Source organism: Primulina tabacum, chromosome 5, assembly GCF_025594145.1.
Source record: "Primulina tabacum isolate GXHZ01 chromosome 5, ASM2559414v2, whole genome shotgun sequence".
In the NCBI taxonomy this organism is placed as follows: Eukaryota; Viridiplantae; Streptophyta; class Magnoliopsida; order Lamiales; family Gesneriaceae; genus Primulina; species Primulina tabacum.
In genome coordinates, this window is record NC_134554.1 from 25704600 (window position 1) to 25716559 (window position 11960).

The window sequence follows — 11960 nt, forward strand, 5'->3', positions numbered from 1 at the left end:
GTGACGTTGCTCCATCAATTATAGCAATAGTTGTATTAGCTTTCATTATCTTCATGGCTCCATCACTTATAACGTACCACATATCATCATCTTGTGCAGCTAAGTGAGCCTGCATTCTTATTTTTCAATCATCAAATTCCTCTCTTGAAAGCATAGAGATTTTGTTGAAAGAAGACATGGTGATCAGGCGTATGAATAGAAAGTATTCAGAAACAAGATTGAAACCGCTCTAATACCACTTGTTAGGATCGATTTGAAGGGTCTAAGTGTTTAGAAGGGGGGTCGAATAAACACTTTGAGATTTTGACTCTTTTTCGAAATAATAAATCAGTTTTGTGACGAACTGATTCAAGAATCTTACTGTCAATATCAGTCAGTTAACTAGTTAAAGTGCGGAAATGAACTAAATGATAGATTGAATACTTGAAGAATAACTGAAATAATAAACAAAAGGATTTTATGGATGTTCGGAGACTTCAAATGCTCCTACGTCACCCCTTCTATCACAAGAATAGGATTTCACTAAAAGCCTTTGATTGATTACAGAAAGTGTAATAACCCACTTCAGTTTGGACTTAAACACTGTCAAAATGAAACTCTTAGTTTCTTATAGCTTATCAGTATATAACCTGATAATTTTTCGTAGCACAACTGATCTTAAGATATCGAATATAACAATGTAATGCGCTAGTATTTTAGCTCAAATGATAGCCTGAAAGCTATGAAATATCTTTTAAGTGTGAGCTTCTGTATGAATATCGCAACTGATCGTTTATAACTGAATTTTTCAGATGTTTTCAAAATCGTGGAATCACTAAACTGCTTCATACTGAGTTCATCAACTATTTATAGATTTTGCTTCCAACGGTCATATTGAATAGATTAAATGACTCATATTCATTGATTTGTCCTTTTCAGAATGTGTAAACATTCTTCTGACACTAGTACAATACTGTAATCTGATATGCGGCGCTTCTACTATTAGTTACAGTATGATGTGTACGATTTGTCGGTTGTTGAGATGCTGATGATGTGTCAAACTGATTAGGAGTTTGATTAGTTAGATTGACTATATGATTGATCAGTTGGACTGAGTTAATGCGTCTTGTTCAGTTCTAACTGATAGATCAATTGACTTTACTAATTCAATTATCTTTGTACAGTTCGATTTCATCCGATCATTTAATTTTTTAGTCTTCAGTTCTGATGATTTCAGTTTGAGTTACTTCAGTTATATGATCTCAGTTCAGTTGGCTTCGGTTCAGCTAATTAGTTTTGCAAATTTGTCAAACTCCAAAACCTTTAATTCTAATAAAATCTGATAATATTTTTTATGGAGAGAAATTTACAAAATAACATTGATCAATTATTAATTTAAAAAATAATCTTTTTAAATGTATTTTTGGTCAATTATTTATTTAAAAAAATGATATTTTCAAATGTATTCAAATAAATAAGTATTTGTCAAAATTATAAAATAAAATACCGTCTTATTGGGGTGCCGTGTCCGTTAACAGTCCAGTGGATTGCCATTTGTCACCAGAGCTTGTTAATATACGCTTTAAGGTATTCATAATCAAAGCCCAAAAGTTTTTAAATTTGTGGCGAAAATGGGAGAAAATAGCAGAGTTTGCGTGACGGGGGCGGGAGGCTACATTGCTTCATGGCTGATCAAGCTGCTTCTTTCCAAATCTTACATCGTTCATGGCACTGTCAGAGATTCGGGTTATGTTTTTGTTTTATCATTTTTTGCATGCATTATAGTGCTTGGATTATATTGGATTTTTTCCCGGAAATATTGGTAAAGTTAACCTAGGTACTTTGTTAGCATGTGTTTGAGTGAATCGTTGATCCAATGAGTGATTCTTGATTTTTGATTAAATCGATTTTGATGATCAGCTGATTGTTTATGTAGTTGCTCGCAGTTTATAGGAATGGGGTAAATCAGTGGAATTGATTCGAGGTGATATCTAAGCTTGTCAATTTCGAGCTTGAACTCGAGCCACTAATTGAATTAGTTCGTCCTTTTGAATTGAAACCTGGTAAATATTGTGTATTAAACTATGTATAGCATTTACGAACTTTTCTTTAGGAATAAACCTTGCATGTGAAATTTCACAAGCAAACGTTTGAGTTTGATACAAAACAAAAATGGATAAGTGCTTGAAGAAACTCAAACTCACGAGCCATTTGGGTTCTCAAGTTTTGTTTCAAATATCTGTTTGTGAACTTGAATGTTGAGTTTGACTCTGCCTGGAACTGGTGTTCATTCACACCTTGGATGATAGTCTGACGCTGGGTTACTGCCTTTAGGATTGACTGGTGAATGTTTTGTGGTCCTTTGTTTCTTCTTTCCTATCTTTTAACCTGTCAATGATTTTTTATGTGCAAATATCTGTATTCGACAAAAATGACCTGTAAACATGTCATTTACTTGCTTGGGGATATCATTGTTATTTTTGATCGACTCTTTAATCTGTTAGGTTCTTACTCTATATTAATAAAAATCATTGTGGTTGCTGGTGTAAAATAATATTGCTTTTCAGTGTTACTGATGCGTAATATGGATTTATTCTTGTTTGTTGCAGGGTATGACAAAAATGTTCAGCTGAAAAGCCTTGAGTATGCAGCTGAGAAGCTGAAGCTTTTTAAGGCAGATTTGCTGGATTATAACTCATTGCTTGCTGCAGTTGATGGATGTGATGGAGTATTCCATGTTGCCAGCCCAGTTCCTAGTGGCTTCGTTCCAAATCCAGAGGTGTGATTTTCAAACTCTTTACTTAATTTAAATATTAAATGGATATTGGAGAACATGTTTGTCTGAACATCGTGACACCAACTTCTTGACTTTCCGTGAGTGCTAAATTGGTTTGAAGGACAATTCCGCCTACTTTCTTGCATAAATTTGGTGACATGACATCTTTGCAGGTAGAACTGGTTGAACCTGCAGTAAAAGGTACACTTAATGTCTTGAAGGCATGCTCTGAAGCTAAAGTCAGACGTGTTGTTTTTGTATCGTCAGCAGCTGCTGTTGTGATGAACCCCAACTTGCCCAAGGATCAATTGCTTGATGAGACATGTTGGTCAGATGCAGAATACTGCAAGATGACAAACGTAATTGCTAGAGGATTGCCAATAACTTGAAATACTATTTTGTGCTTCTCATTGGGCAATTTGTAGAATCTTTATTTGATCACTTGATTCTATATCCGCAGAACTGGTATTGTTATTCGAAAACAGTGGCAGAGATCGAGGCTCTGGAATATGCAAAGAAAAGTGGACTTGAGGTTATATCTTTTTGTCCCTGCCTTGTACTGGGACCGATCCTGTTGCATAAGGTAAACGCTAGCAGTCTTGTTCTCATCAACCTTTTGAAAGGTATTACCTTTGACCATTGTTTCTTGTTGCATTGCTTAATTTAGTTTATTTCATTTTATTTAATTTCTCTAAATAAATATTATTTTTTTAAAAAATCAGCGATTTACTATGTTGTTATCTTCTAAAATTTAATGTCGACTGTGTCATTGCCAAACGGAAGGTCGTAGACTTTAGGTCTGGCGATTAAAAGTAATCTTCTTATTGTGTTTCTCGCTTGTATAACTGACAAATTACAGAATGAAGATTATATTTGAATTGTACATTGGAGTGTTGGTTTATTTAAAATAACACAGAGGGTCTTTATGCGATTTACCACTAAAACCCAAGAATTTATGAAAGTTTAACCCAAGAATTTATGAAAGTTTACACAAATGGAAAGCCTTCAAAGTCCCTTTTCGCCTTATTTCTCTAAACAGGCTTCACGTTTACACATTTGTGTGCAGCCTTTTGATTATCCAATGTTACACTACTTTGTACGCTATGTGTTCGATCCTGTAGGAGGAAATGAACAAGTGGTTAACCGCTTCCGGAAGGTGGTGGATGTACGTGATGTAGCTGAAGCGTTAAAGTTTGTTTACGAAACATCTGAAGCTGAAAGTCGTTATATATGCATGGCTCACACGGTTTCATATCAGGGTATGGTGGAAATTTTGAGGGAAATGTATCCTAACTATGAGTATCCCAAGAGGTAAAGAATGTTTCACTCTGAAACATCAACTCTTAAGCAGTTTCACTTGATAAAGATGTACCATACACTTTTTTCAGCTTCAAAGAGGAGGGAGAGGACACGATGAAGCTCACTTCGGAGAGACTGCAGAAACTGGGTTGGAGGTACAGGCCGCTTAAAGAAACGCTCGTTGATGCGGTGGAGAGTTACAAACAGATGTCCATGCTTGATTCATGATGGAACATGAATATCCAGTTGCAACAAATCAGTTCTATGCCTCCGGGCGAGCATTCCCAATAACTTATGTTATCTAGATGATTTTATGCTTCACATTTAGATCTTTTTCTGGTGAGTTTGTTGATCAATTATGTAATATTTTCTGTTTTTTATTTCTTTCTCGTTTCTCTTCTTATGTATAAGTGGAATCTCGATCTTTAAATGGACTTCGACTTGGTGTGTTGTCAAATAAAGTACTCCATGGTGTTCTTTTCAAGTGATTAATTTAAGGATTACATTATCATGTCCACGTGAAATGTATTTATTCTTAGATGTCATTGTCAATTTATCTATTATGCATTATTAACATTTTGATTTATAAAAAAATAATAATTGTGTAATAAATAATAGGATTCCGAAAAGGAGCTCGGTCTTTATTTTCCGTTATAATTTTTTAGTTTATGCAAGTTTACACACGAAATTTTACAAAATATAGTTTCTATTTTGGCAATTAAAATTTTTTATATAAAAAATTTTAAAAGATTATATTTAATTTTTTCTATATCGAATTATACTATTTAATAAAAAAATTTAAAAGATTATATTTAATTTTTTCTATATCGAATTATACTATTTAATTCAATATATAAACCAAGTTGAGCTTATAAAAAAAAATAGGAAATTTGTGTTAATTATCAATTGAAATATTTAAAAATTAACCCTCCACCATCATTCTTTTTAACTGTTTGACGATTACTGTTGGTTTATTTATTATTTCTTTTCTATAAATTTGCAAATGATAAATTATTAAACTTGCCTAGTTAGTAACTTGAAATATTTGTTTGCACAATATTTTGAATTGCGGATGTTACATGTGCTACAAACATCAAATTAAATGAAAAATAATAAAAATTTGACTTATATGAAATCAAACAAAATAGATATTAAATTTGACTGTCGGTTATGATTTCTTAAACTATGATGTAATACAAAACAAATAAACGACAATACAACTAGATGAATGAAATAAATCCCTGACATTATTAATATAAACAAATAGTAGGATTTTATGTAAACAAAGAAATATAATAAAAACTAGGTACCGGAAGACTCTTGCAAAGACCGAAAACCTAATCCAATATCTAAAAATGCGTAAAGATGCTGTCTAAAATTTGTAGAGAAATTAGAAATTTTTCGAATGTTGTGTTGTTGAGTTAAGTTTTTTTTTTTCAATTCTGCCTATGAATCTCTTTTCTTTCAAATTTAGGCGATTCCCTCACTCTTTCATGATCAAGCCCATAATCTCTCAGGATATTCTTTTCGTAGCACGCAACTTGATTTATTCAAATATTTTTTAATCTTTTATGGGCTTTCTAACCTTATCCTGCAACTTAATTATTTCTTCACGAGTTTAATTAAATTTTGTGCATGTCCAAATCTAGCCCAAACAAATGCCCTGCAAGAATTGATCCATTGGGCTTATTGCTTGCATGTAGACCCATTTACAATTTATCTATATCTCTCCATGAAACCCAAAATTATCTTTATTGATTTTGACCTTTTGTTATGGGATGGAGCACGTAAATGATCCAAAGCGCACTCCGATTTTGAATTTCGAAGAGGTTATTTCACCCGCTCATTCACATCATTTATGGAGCTTTTTCTCCCTCTATGTCTCGCAAACTCCGAAATCAATTAAACAGAATTCCAAGCCAACAACACATTCCCAAATCTCCTCTTTCAAAATACAAGATTTAAATTCCCTCTTCATCGTCAGTGACCCAGTTTATCATCTCTACTATCAGGTCACAACCACTCTCAATCGTTACTCCATATGCTGTTGCCACCTCTTAGGTTAGACTTGTCAACCCATAAATTATTTTGATCAACATTGTGTCTTCATGGTGTTCGTGAATTTGACCAAATGAGAATGCAAAAATATTTTCGAGCCCCAAACTTGTTCCAGACGTAAAACTTGCTCATGTTACCATCACACATGCATCGTGCCTTTGTCGGTGCTTTTTGTTTCCATACTACAATCTTTTCATTTTCGAAGGTTCACAAAATCCAATAATCTTGACACACAGTTTTACATCTCGGAGAGTAGGTAATGTCTGCATGTTTTTATGTTGAACTTTGACTTACTTGTCTCCAAATTTGCATATTGAAAAGTATGTGACTTCATAAGAGTGAACGCGTTTACCTGAAGTCCGATTGTTGTCTTGGTGTAGAGAATTTAAACATTCTTAGTTTGGGTCTTTGCTTGTTGGAGCACAGGTATATCCTGTTGTGTGAATTTTATTTCTCACTGCCTGACTTCTTGCATATTATATCTTTATTCATGTCATCTCATGCTTGAAATCATGGTTCACTTGGACGGATTTTGAATGCAACATCATTCTTTTCATTTTTGTTAAAAATTGATCATCGTGTAAAATATATCCATTAATTGGCATATAGGACTTCAGTGAAATTGAAGTAGCTTCTTTGATGTCCGTAAAAATTTAACCATTTTTTGTTGTCTTGTTTTCAGCCATGTCGAGTCTTATAAGTATACAAATCACATATAGTCCACAATTTTACTCAATTTCTTGATATAAGGGAGTCATTAAAAACTTTTGTCCACGATTATGCCCTTCGACAAAACTCACAGGCCTCAAGGATGAACAGTTGGATGTGTATATTATGCTTGTGGGTTTTAGTATGATAGTTGATGCTCGATTAGATATGTGCAAACTATTCTGTGTCTCCAATAGGATGTGTGATTGTGTTAAAATGTAACGTACCGTAATTTTAAAATAATTGAAATTTGAGGAAAAATAAATTTTTTCTTAAATAAATAAAAATCTTCCACATTGCGATAAAAATAAACTGCTCATGTAAAGATAATTGAAAAAAAAAACAATTACCAACCAAGTTTGAAAAAGTATTCGTTTAAACAACGTAAAATAGTCTCACAAAATCAGAGTATTTGAAACATGCATAAAGTTCTTAAAAACGTAGGCGGTCCTCGGGTTTAGCCTCCGCGCAGTTCGAGCCGGCTCATTGGTCCCCACTCCTCGTCTCCTCTTACTCGTCCTCACCTGCATCGATCAAGTCTAGTGAATGTAAAGACTCAACATGTATAAACTGAGAATAACAAGTAATACATAATAAAACCACATGCATTTTAAAGTAGGACGTACATACTTGAACATGAACATACTTACATAAACGTAGATGTACCATCATATCGTAAAACTTTACATAAACCTACTTGCATCGTACAAACTTGGACATACATAAACATAATCATTTTGCGTAGAGATATGTTTCAAAGCAACTGACCCATACATAAAGGCGCCTGATCAGATTAAACCATAGTAATGGGCTGGCAGGGATGTCCACTACCACATACATAAGATCCCCGGTCATACTTTACCGGGTGGATTGGTCCCTGGTCATATTTTATCGCTTTCCAATCCTAATCAAACCCTGTCATACTTTACCGGGGTGGAGAGGTCCTCGGTCACGTTCATCAACTTCCAAACTCGTTCATAATTGGTCACAAGACATTTAGCATACCTCAAAAACATAAAAAATATTTTTTTTGCACGTCGAACATACTTAAAAATGTTGAGGGCTTCGTTGGAACGCTCTAGACATGCTGCCCTAACAAAAGCAACAAAGATTCAGGAGATCCTAACGAAGCCTGCAACCAAAACTTGAGAAAACGTGAAGAACATGCACAAATTTTCACAGCTTGAGCGATTTTACGATAAAAATCATATCTCTCTCATTTCGTATCAGAAAATTAGGAATATACTATCAAATCGAAGATAACACAGAGTACTACAAATCATATGTTGAAAACATTTCCAGAAAACCAACCTATAAGTCTCATAATTTGAAATAACATAGGGTGACGGATTTTGTGACACAAAAATTTAACAGTTTGAGCTATGTCACGATAAAAATCATATCTCCCTCATTTCTAATCAAAAAAATACTAATTTAATGTCAAATCAAAGATAACACGATGTATTACAATTCATATGTTGAAATAATTTCCAGAAAAAAATCGACCAAAAAGTCGCAACACTCGAATTGACAGCAAACAACTGTTCTGCGTTCTAAAAAAAAATCTTTTCTTGAGCAGCCAAACAAAAAAGCCCATATCTCACTCGTTTATTGTCTAAAAATTACGAATTTACTGTCAAATCAAAGGTATCAAAAAGTGCTACGTTTTATATGTGAAAGGTTTTCCTTATAATTGACCGAAATTTCACAAGTATTCGAAAAGACAACAGACTCAGTTTTTGAGATCCAAAATTTTGATCCAAAATTGTTTCAAATATTTTTACTCAAACTTTTGCATAACATACACATGTTTTTCATACAATATACATCAAAATAATTACTATGACAAGATCGATGCGAAAACTGAAAGAATATACATGCCTTTGATCTTTAAAACTCACGATACGGTGAATAACGAAGCGACGCGGTGCCGGAAGCGATCCGGGCGACTTGAGGAACGATTTTTCTACTGAAATAAATGTGTGGTTGCTGAAATTTTGAAGGAGAAAGGTGGAGATGGGGATGCTGAAGAAAGAGCCTAAGAACCCTCCAAATTCTCTCCAAAAAGAAATGAAAGGGTGCAAGAGATGTGTGTGTGTGCAAAGACCAAGTGTGTGTATATATGTGCATGTGTGTGTAAGTGTAAAGTGTGTGTGTGTTAATGGGTTGGTGGGTTAGTGTGTTAGTGGGATATTAAGAGTTTAATTAATAATTAACTTGCTAATTAAAAATATTAACGTAATATTAACTTTACTAAAAATCCCATTATTTAGAATAAAATACTCAAGTGATAACTTTAAAATCTTAAAAATCACCTAATAATTAAATTAGACTTTTAAAATACTTAAAGTTTCGTAAATCATTTAAAATACTAATTTTATTGACTTGAAATAAAATATCACATTTTTCGTAAATTGGCTAAATCGTCCTCAATCTCTTTTCCCGATCTCATATCGAATATTCGCCTGAAACATGAAACTCAAGAAAACATTTTAAGGTGCATCAATAAACATAAATAATTTAAAATAATGCAAATCGTAAGTCATGCACCGTTAAAAATCAGTTTTAAACTTAAATAAATAATATAACAATTTAAATAATTGCATCAGTTTTACGTGTACTGATTTTTTGGGCTCTACAATTTATCCCCCACTTAAATAAATTTCGTCCTCGAAATTAAATCTTACCAAACAACTCCGGGTAGCGGCTTCTCATGTCTGCTTCGGCCTCCCAAGTGGCCTCCTCCACTGATTGATTCAGCCACCGGACTTTGACAAACTTGGTCACCTTGTTCCAAAGCCTCCGCTCTTGTGTGTCTAGAATTTGGACAAGTCTTTCGTCATATGAAAGATCTAGAGCCAATTGCAACGGCTCAAAACTCAAGACATGCAAAGGATTTTCTATATACTTCTTCAGCATCGAGACGTGGAATACGTTGTATACTCCGACCAGATTCGGAGGTAGGGCTACATGATAAGAAAGTGTCCCAACTCTGTCAAGAATTTCAAATGGTCCAATAAATCTCTTACTCATCTTGCCTCTCTTTCCAAACCTCATAACACCCTTCATAGGTGCTATCCTCACGAATACGTGATCTCTTACGGCAAACTCAAGATCCATTCTTCTCTTGTCAGCATAACTCTTTTGGTGACTCTGGGCGGTCTTCATCCTGTCTCGAATCTTGACCACCACGTCTGCGGTCTGCTGAACAATCTCTGGGCCTAGTTCTGATCCCTCACCGACTTCATCCCAATGAATAGGCGATCTACACTTCCTTCCATACAATGCTTCATAGGGAGCCATACCTATCGATGATTGAAACTATTGTTGTAGGTAAATTCCACAAGAGGTAGCTTCAATTCTCAATTCCCATTGAAATCTATCACACAGGCTCGCAACAAATCTTCCAATATCTGAATCACTCATTCAGACTGACCATCTGTCTGCGGGTGAAATGCTGTACTGAATAGCAACTTCGTCCCCATGGCTGCATGTAAGCTCTTTCAAAAGGACGATGTGAACCTCGGGTCCCTGTCGGACACAATAGAAACTGGGATCCCATGCAATCGGACTATCTCCCTGATATATAGCTCTGCATACTGTATCATGGAGAAAGTCGTCTTTACTGGCAGGAAGTGTGCCGACTTAGTAAGTCGATCCACTATAACCCAAATGGCATTGGATCCTCTGAATGACCTCGGCAAACCAACAACGAAATCCATGGTGATATTCTCTCATTTCCACTCGGGGATAGGGAGCGGCTTAAGCATTCCTGCTGGCCTCTGATGCTCTGCTTTCACTTGCTGACAAGTGAGACATTCATATAAAAATCGACGAATATCTCGCTTCATACCTGGCCAGCAATATAGTATCTGCAAATCCTTGTACATCTTGGTACCTCTTGGATGTATGGAATACGGAGATGCATGTTCCTCTGACAAGATATCCTTTCTGATCGAATCAACACTAGGCATTCACATCCTTCCTCTGTATCTCACAATACCATCAGACACTGTATAGAGTACACTGCCCTTGGCCTCATCCTTCAGTCTCCACTTCTGTAACCGCTCATCCGAAGGCTGACCTCTACGGATTCGGTCTAGCAAAGAAGACTGTACTGTCAGATTTTGGGTGTTCTGCCCATAGGATAAACTTCTAGGCCAAACATCTGAATCTCTGACTGAAGAGATTTCTTCACTGACAACTGTGCTACGAATGCTACTTTCCTGCTCAATGCATCTGCCACAACATTAGCTTTCCCTGGATGGTAGCTAATTTCACAATCGTAGTCTTTTACCAACTCCAACCATCGTGTTTGTCTCATGTTCAGCTCTTTCTCTGTGAAGAAATACTTGAGACTCTTGTGATCCGTAAATATTTGGCATTTCTCGCCGTACAAGTAATGTCTCCAAATCTTCAACCCAAAGACAATGGCAGCTAACTCGAGATCATGAGTCGGATAATTCTTCTCATGCACTTTCAACTGTCCGGAGGCATAAGCTATGACCCGACCATGCTGCATCAACACTGCTCCTAAACCGAGCTTATATGCATCGTTGTATAGCACAAAATTGGCTTGCCCTGATGGTGTGGCTAAAACTGGCGCTGTGATAAGAGCTTGCTTCAAAATATCGAAGCTTTTCTGGCAATCATCACTCCTTACAAATTTAGCATTTTTCTTAGTCAATGAAGTGAGTGGCACTGCAATTGAGAAAATCCCTGAATAAATTTCATGTAGTAGCCTGCCGAGCCTAGGAAACTGCGGATCTTCGACGGGTTCTTCGGCTCAACCTATTCCTTAACTGCTGCCACCTTAGCTGGATCCACCTCAATACCACTACTAGATATTATATGACCCAAAAATGCTACTTTCTCCAACTAGAATTCACACTTAGTAAATTTTGCAAACAACTTGCGACTCTACAAGACCTGCAAAACTGTACCCAAATGCTGACTGTGCTCCTCATGGCTTTTCGAGTAAATAAGAATGTCGTCAATAAATACTATGACGAATTGATCTAGATAGGGCTGAAATACACGATTCATGAGGTCCATAAAAATTGCTGGAGCATTCGTCAGTTCAAACGGCATCACCAAGAACTCGTAGTGCCCATATCTGGTTCTAAAAGTTGTCTTATGA

The 11960-nt window shown here is 35.5% G+C and overlaps 1 protein-coding gene across 1 annotated transcript; it reads left to right on the forward strand.

Annotated features, from left to right (window-relative positions):
* The first annotated feature begins 1521 nt into the window (after positions 1-1521).
* LOC142547371 (cinnamoyl-CoA reductase 1-like) lies at positions 1522-4531 on the forward strand. The gene is made up of 6 exons (XM_075655628.1): positions 1522-1725; positions 2589-2758; positions 2929-3114; positions 3216-3378; positions 3877-4066; positions 4144-4531. Exons 1-6 carry the CDS (start codon positions 1611-1613, stop codon positions 4280-4282), a joined length of 963 nt encoding a protein of 320 aa, XP_075511743.1. The 5' UTR covers positions 1522-1610; the 3' UTR covers positions 4283-4531.
* Positions 4532-11960: the final 7429 nt, after the last annotated feature.

Bases quoted from the DNA above. Each gene is read 5' to 3' on its own strand.
- LOC142547371 (XM_075655628.1), top strand. From the start codon at position 1,611: ATGGGAGAAAATAGCAGAGTTTGCGTGACGGGGGCGGGAGGCTACATT. The intron at 3,115-3,215 runs GTAATTGCTAGA...CTATATCCGCAG, and splicing joins AATACTGCAAGATGACAAAC to AACTGGTATTGTTATTCGAA. The intron at 4,067-4,143 runs GTAAAGAATGTT...CACTTTTTTCAG, and splicing joins AACTATGAGTATCCCAAGAG to CTTCAAAGAGGAGGGAGAGG.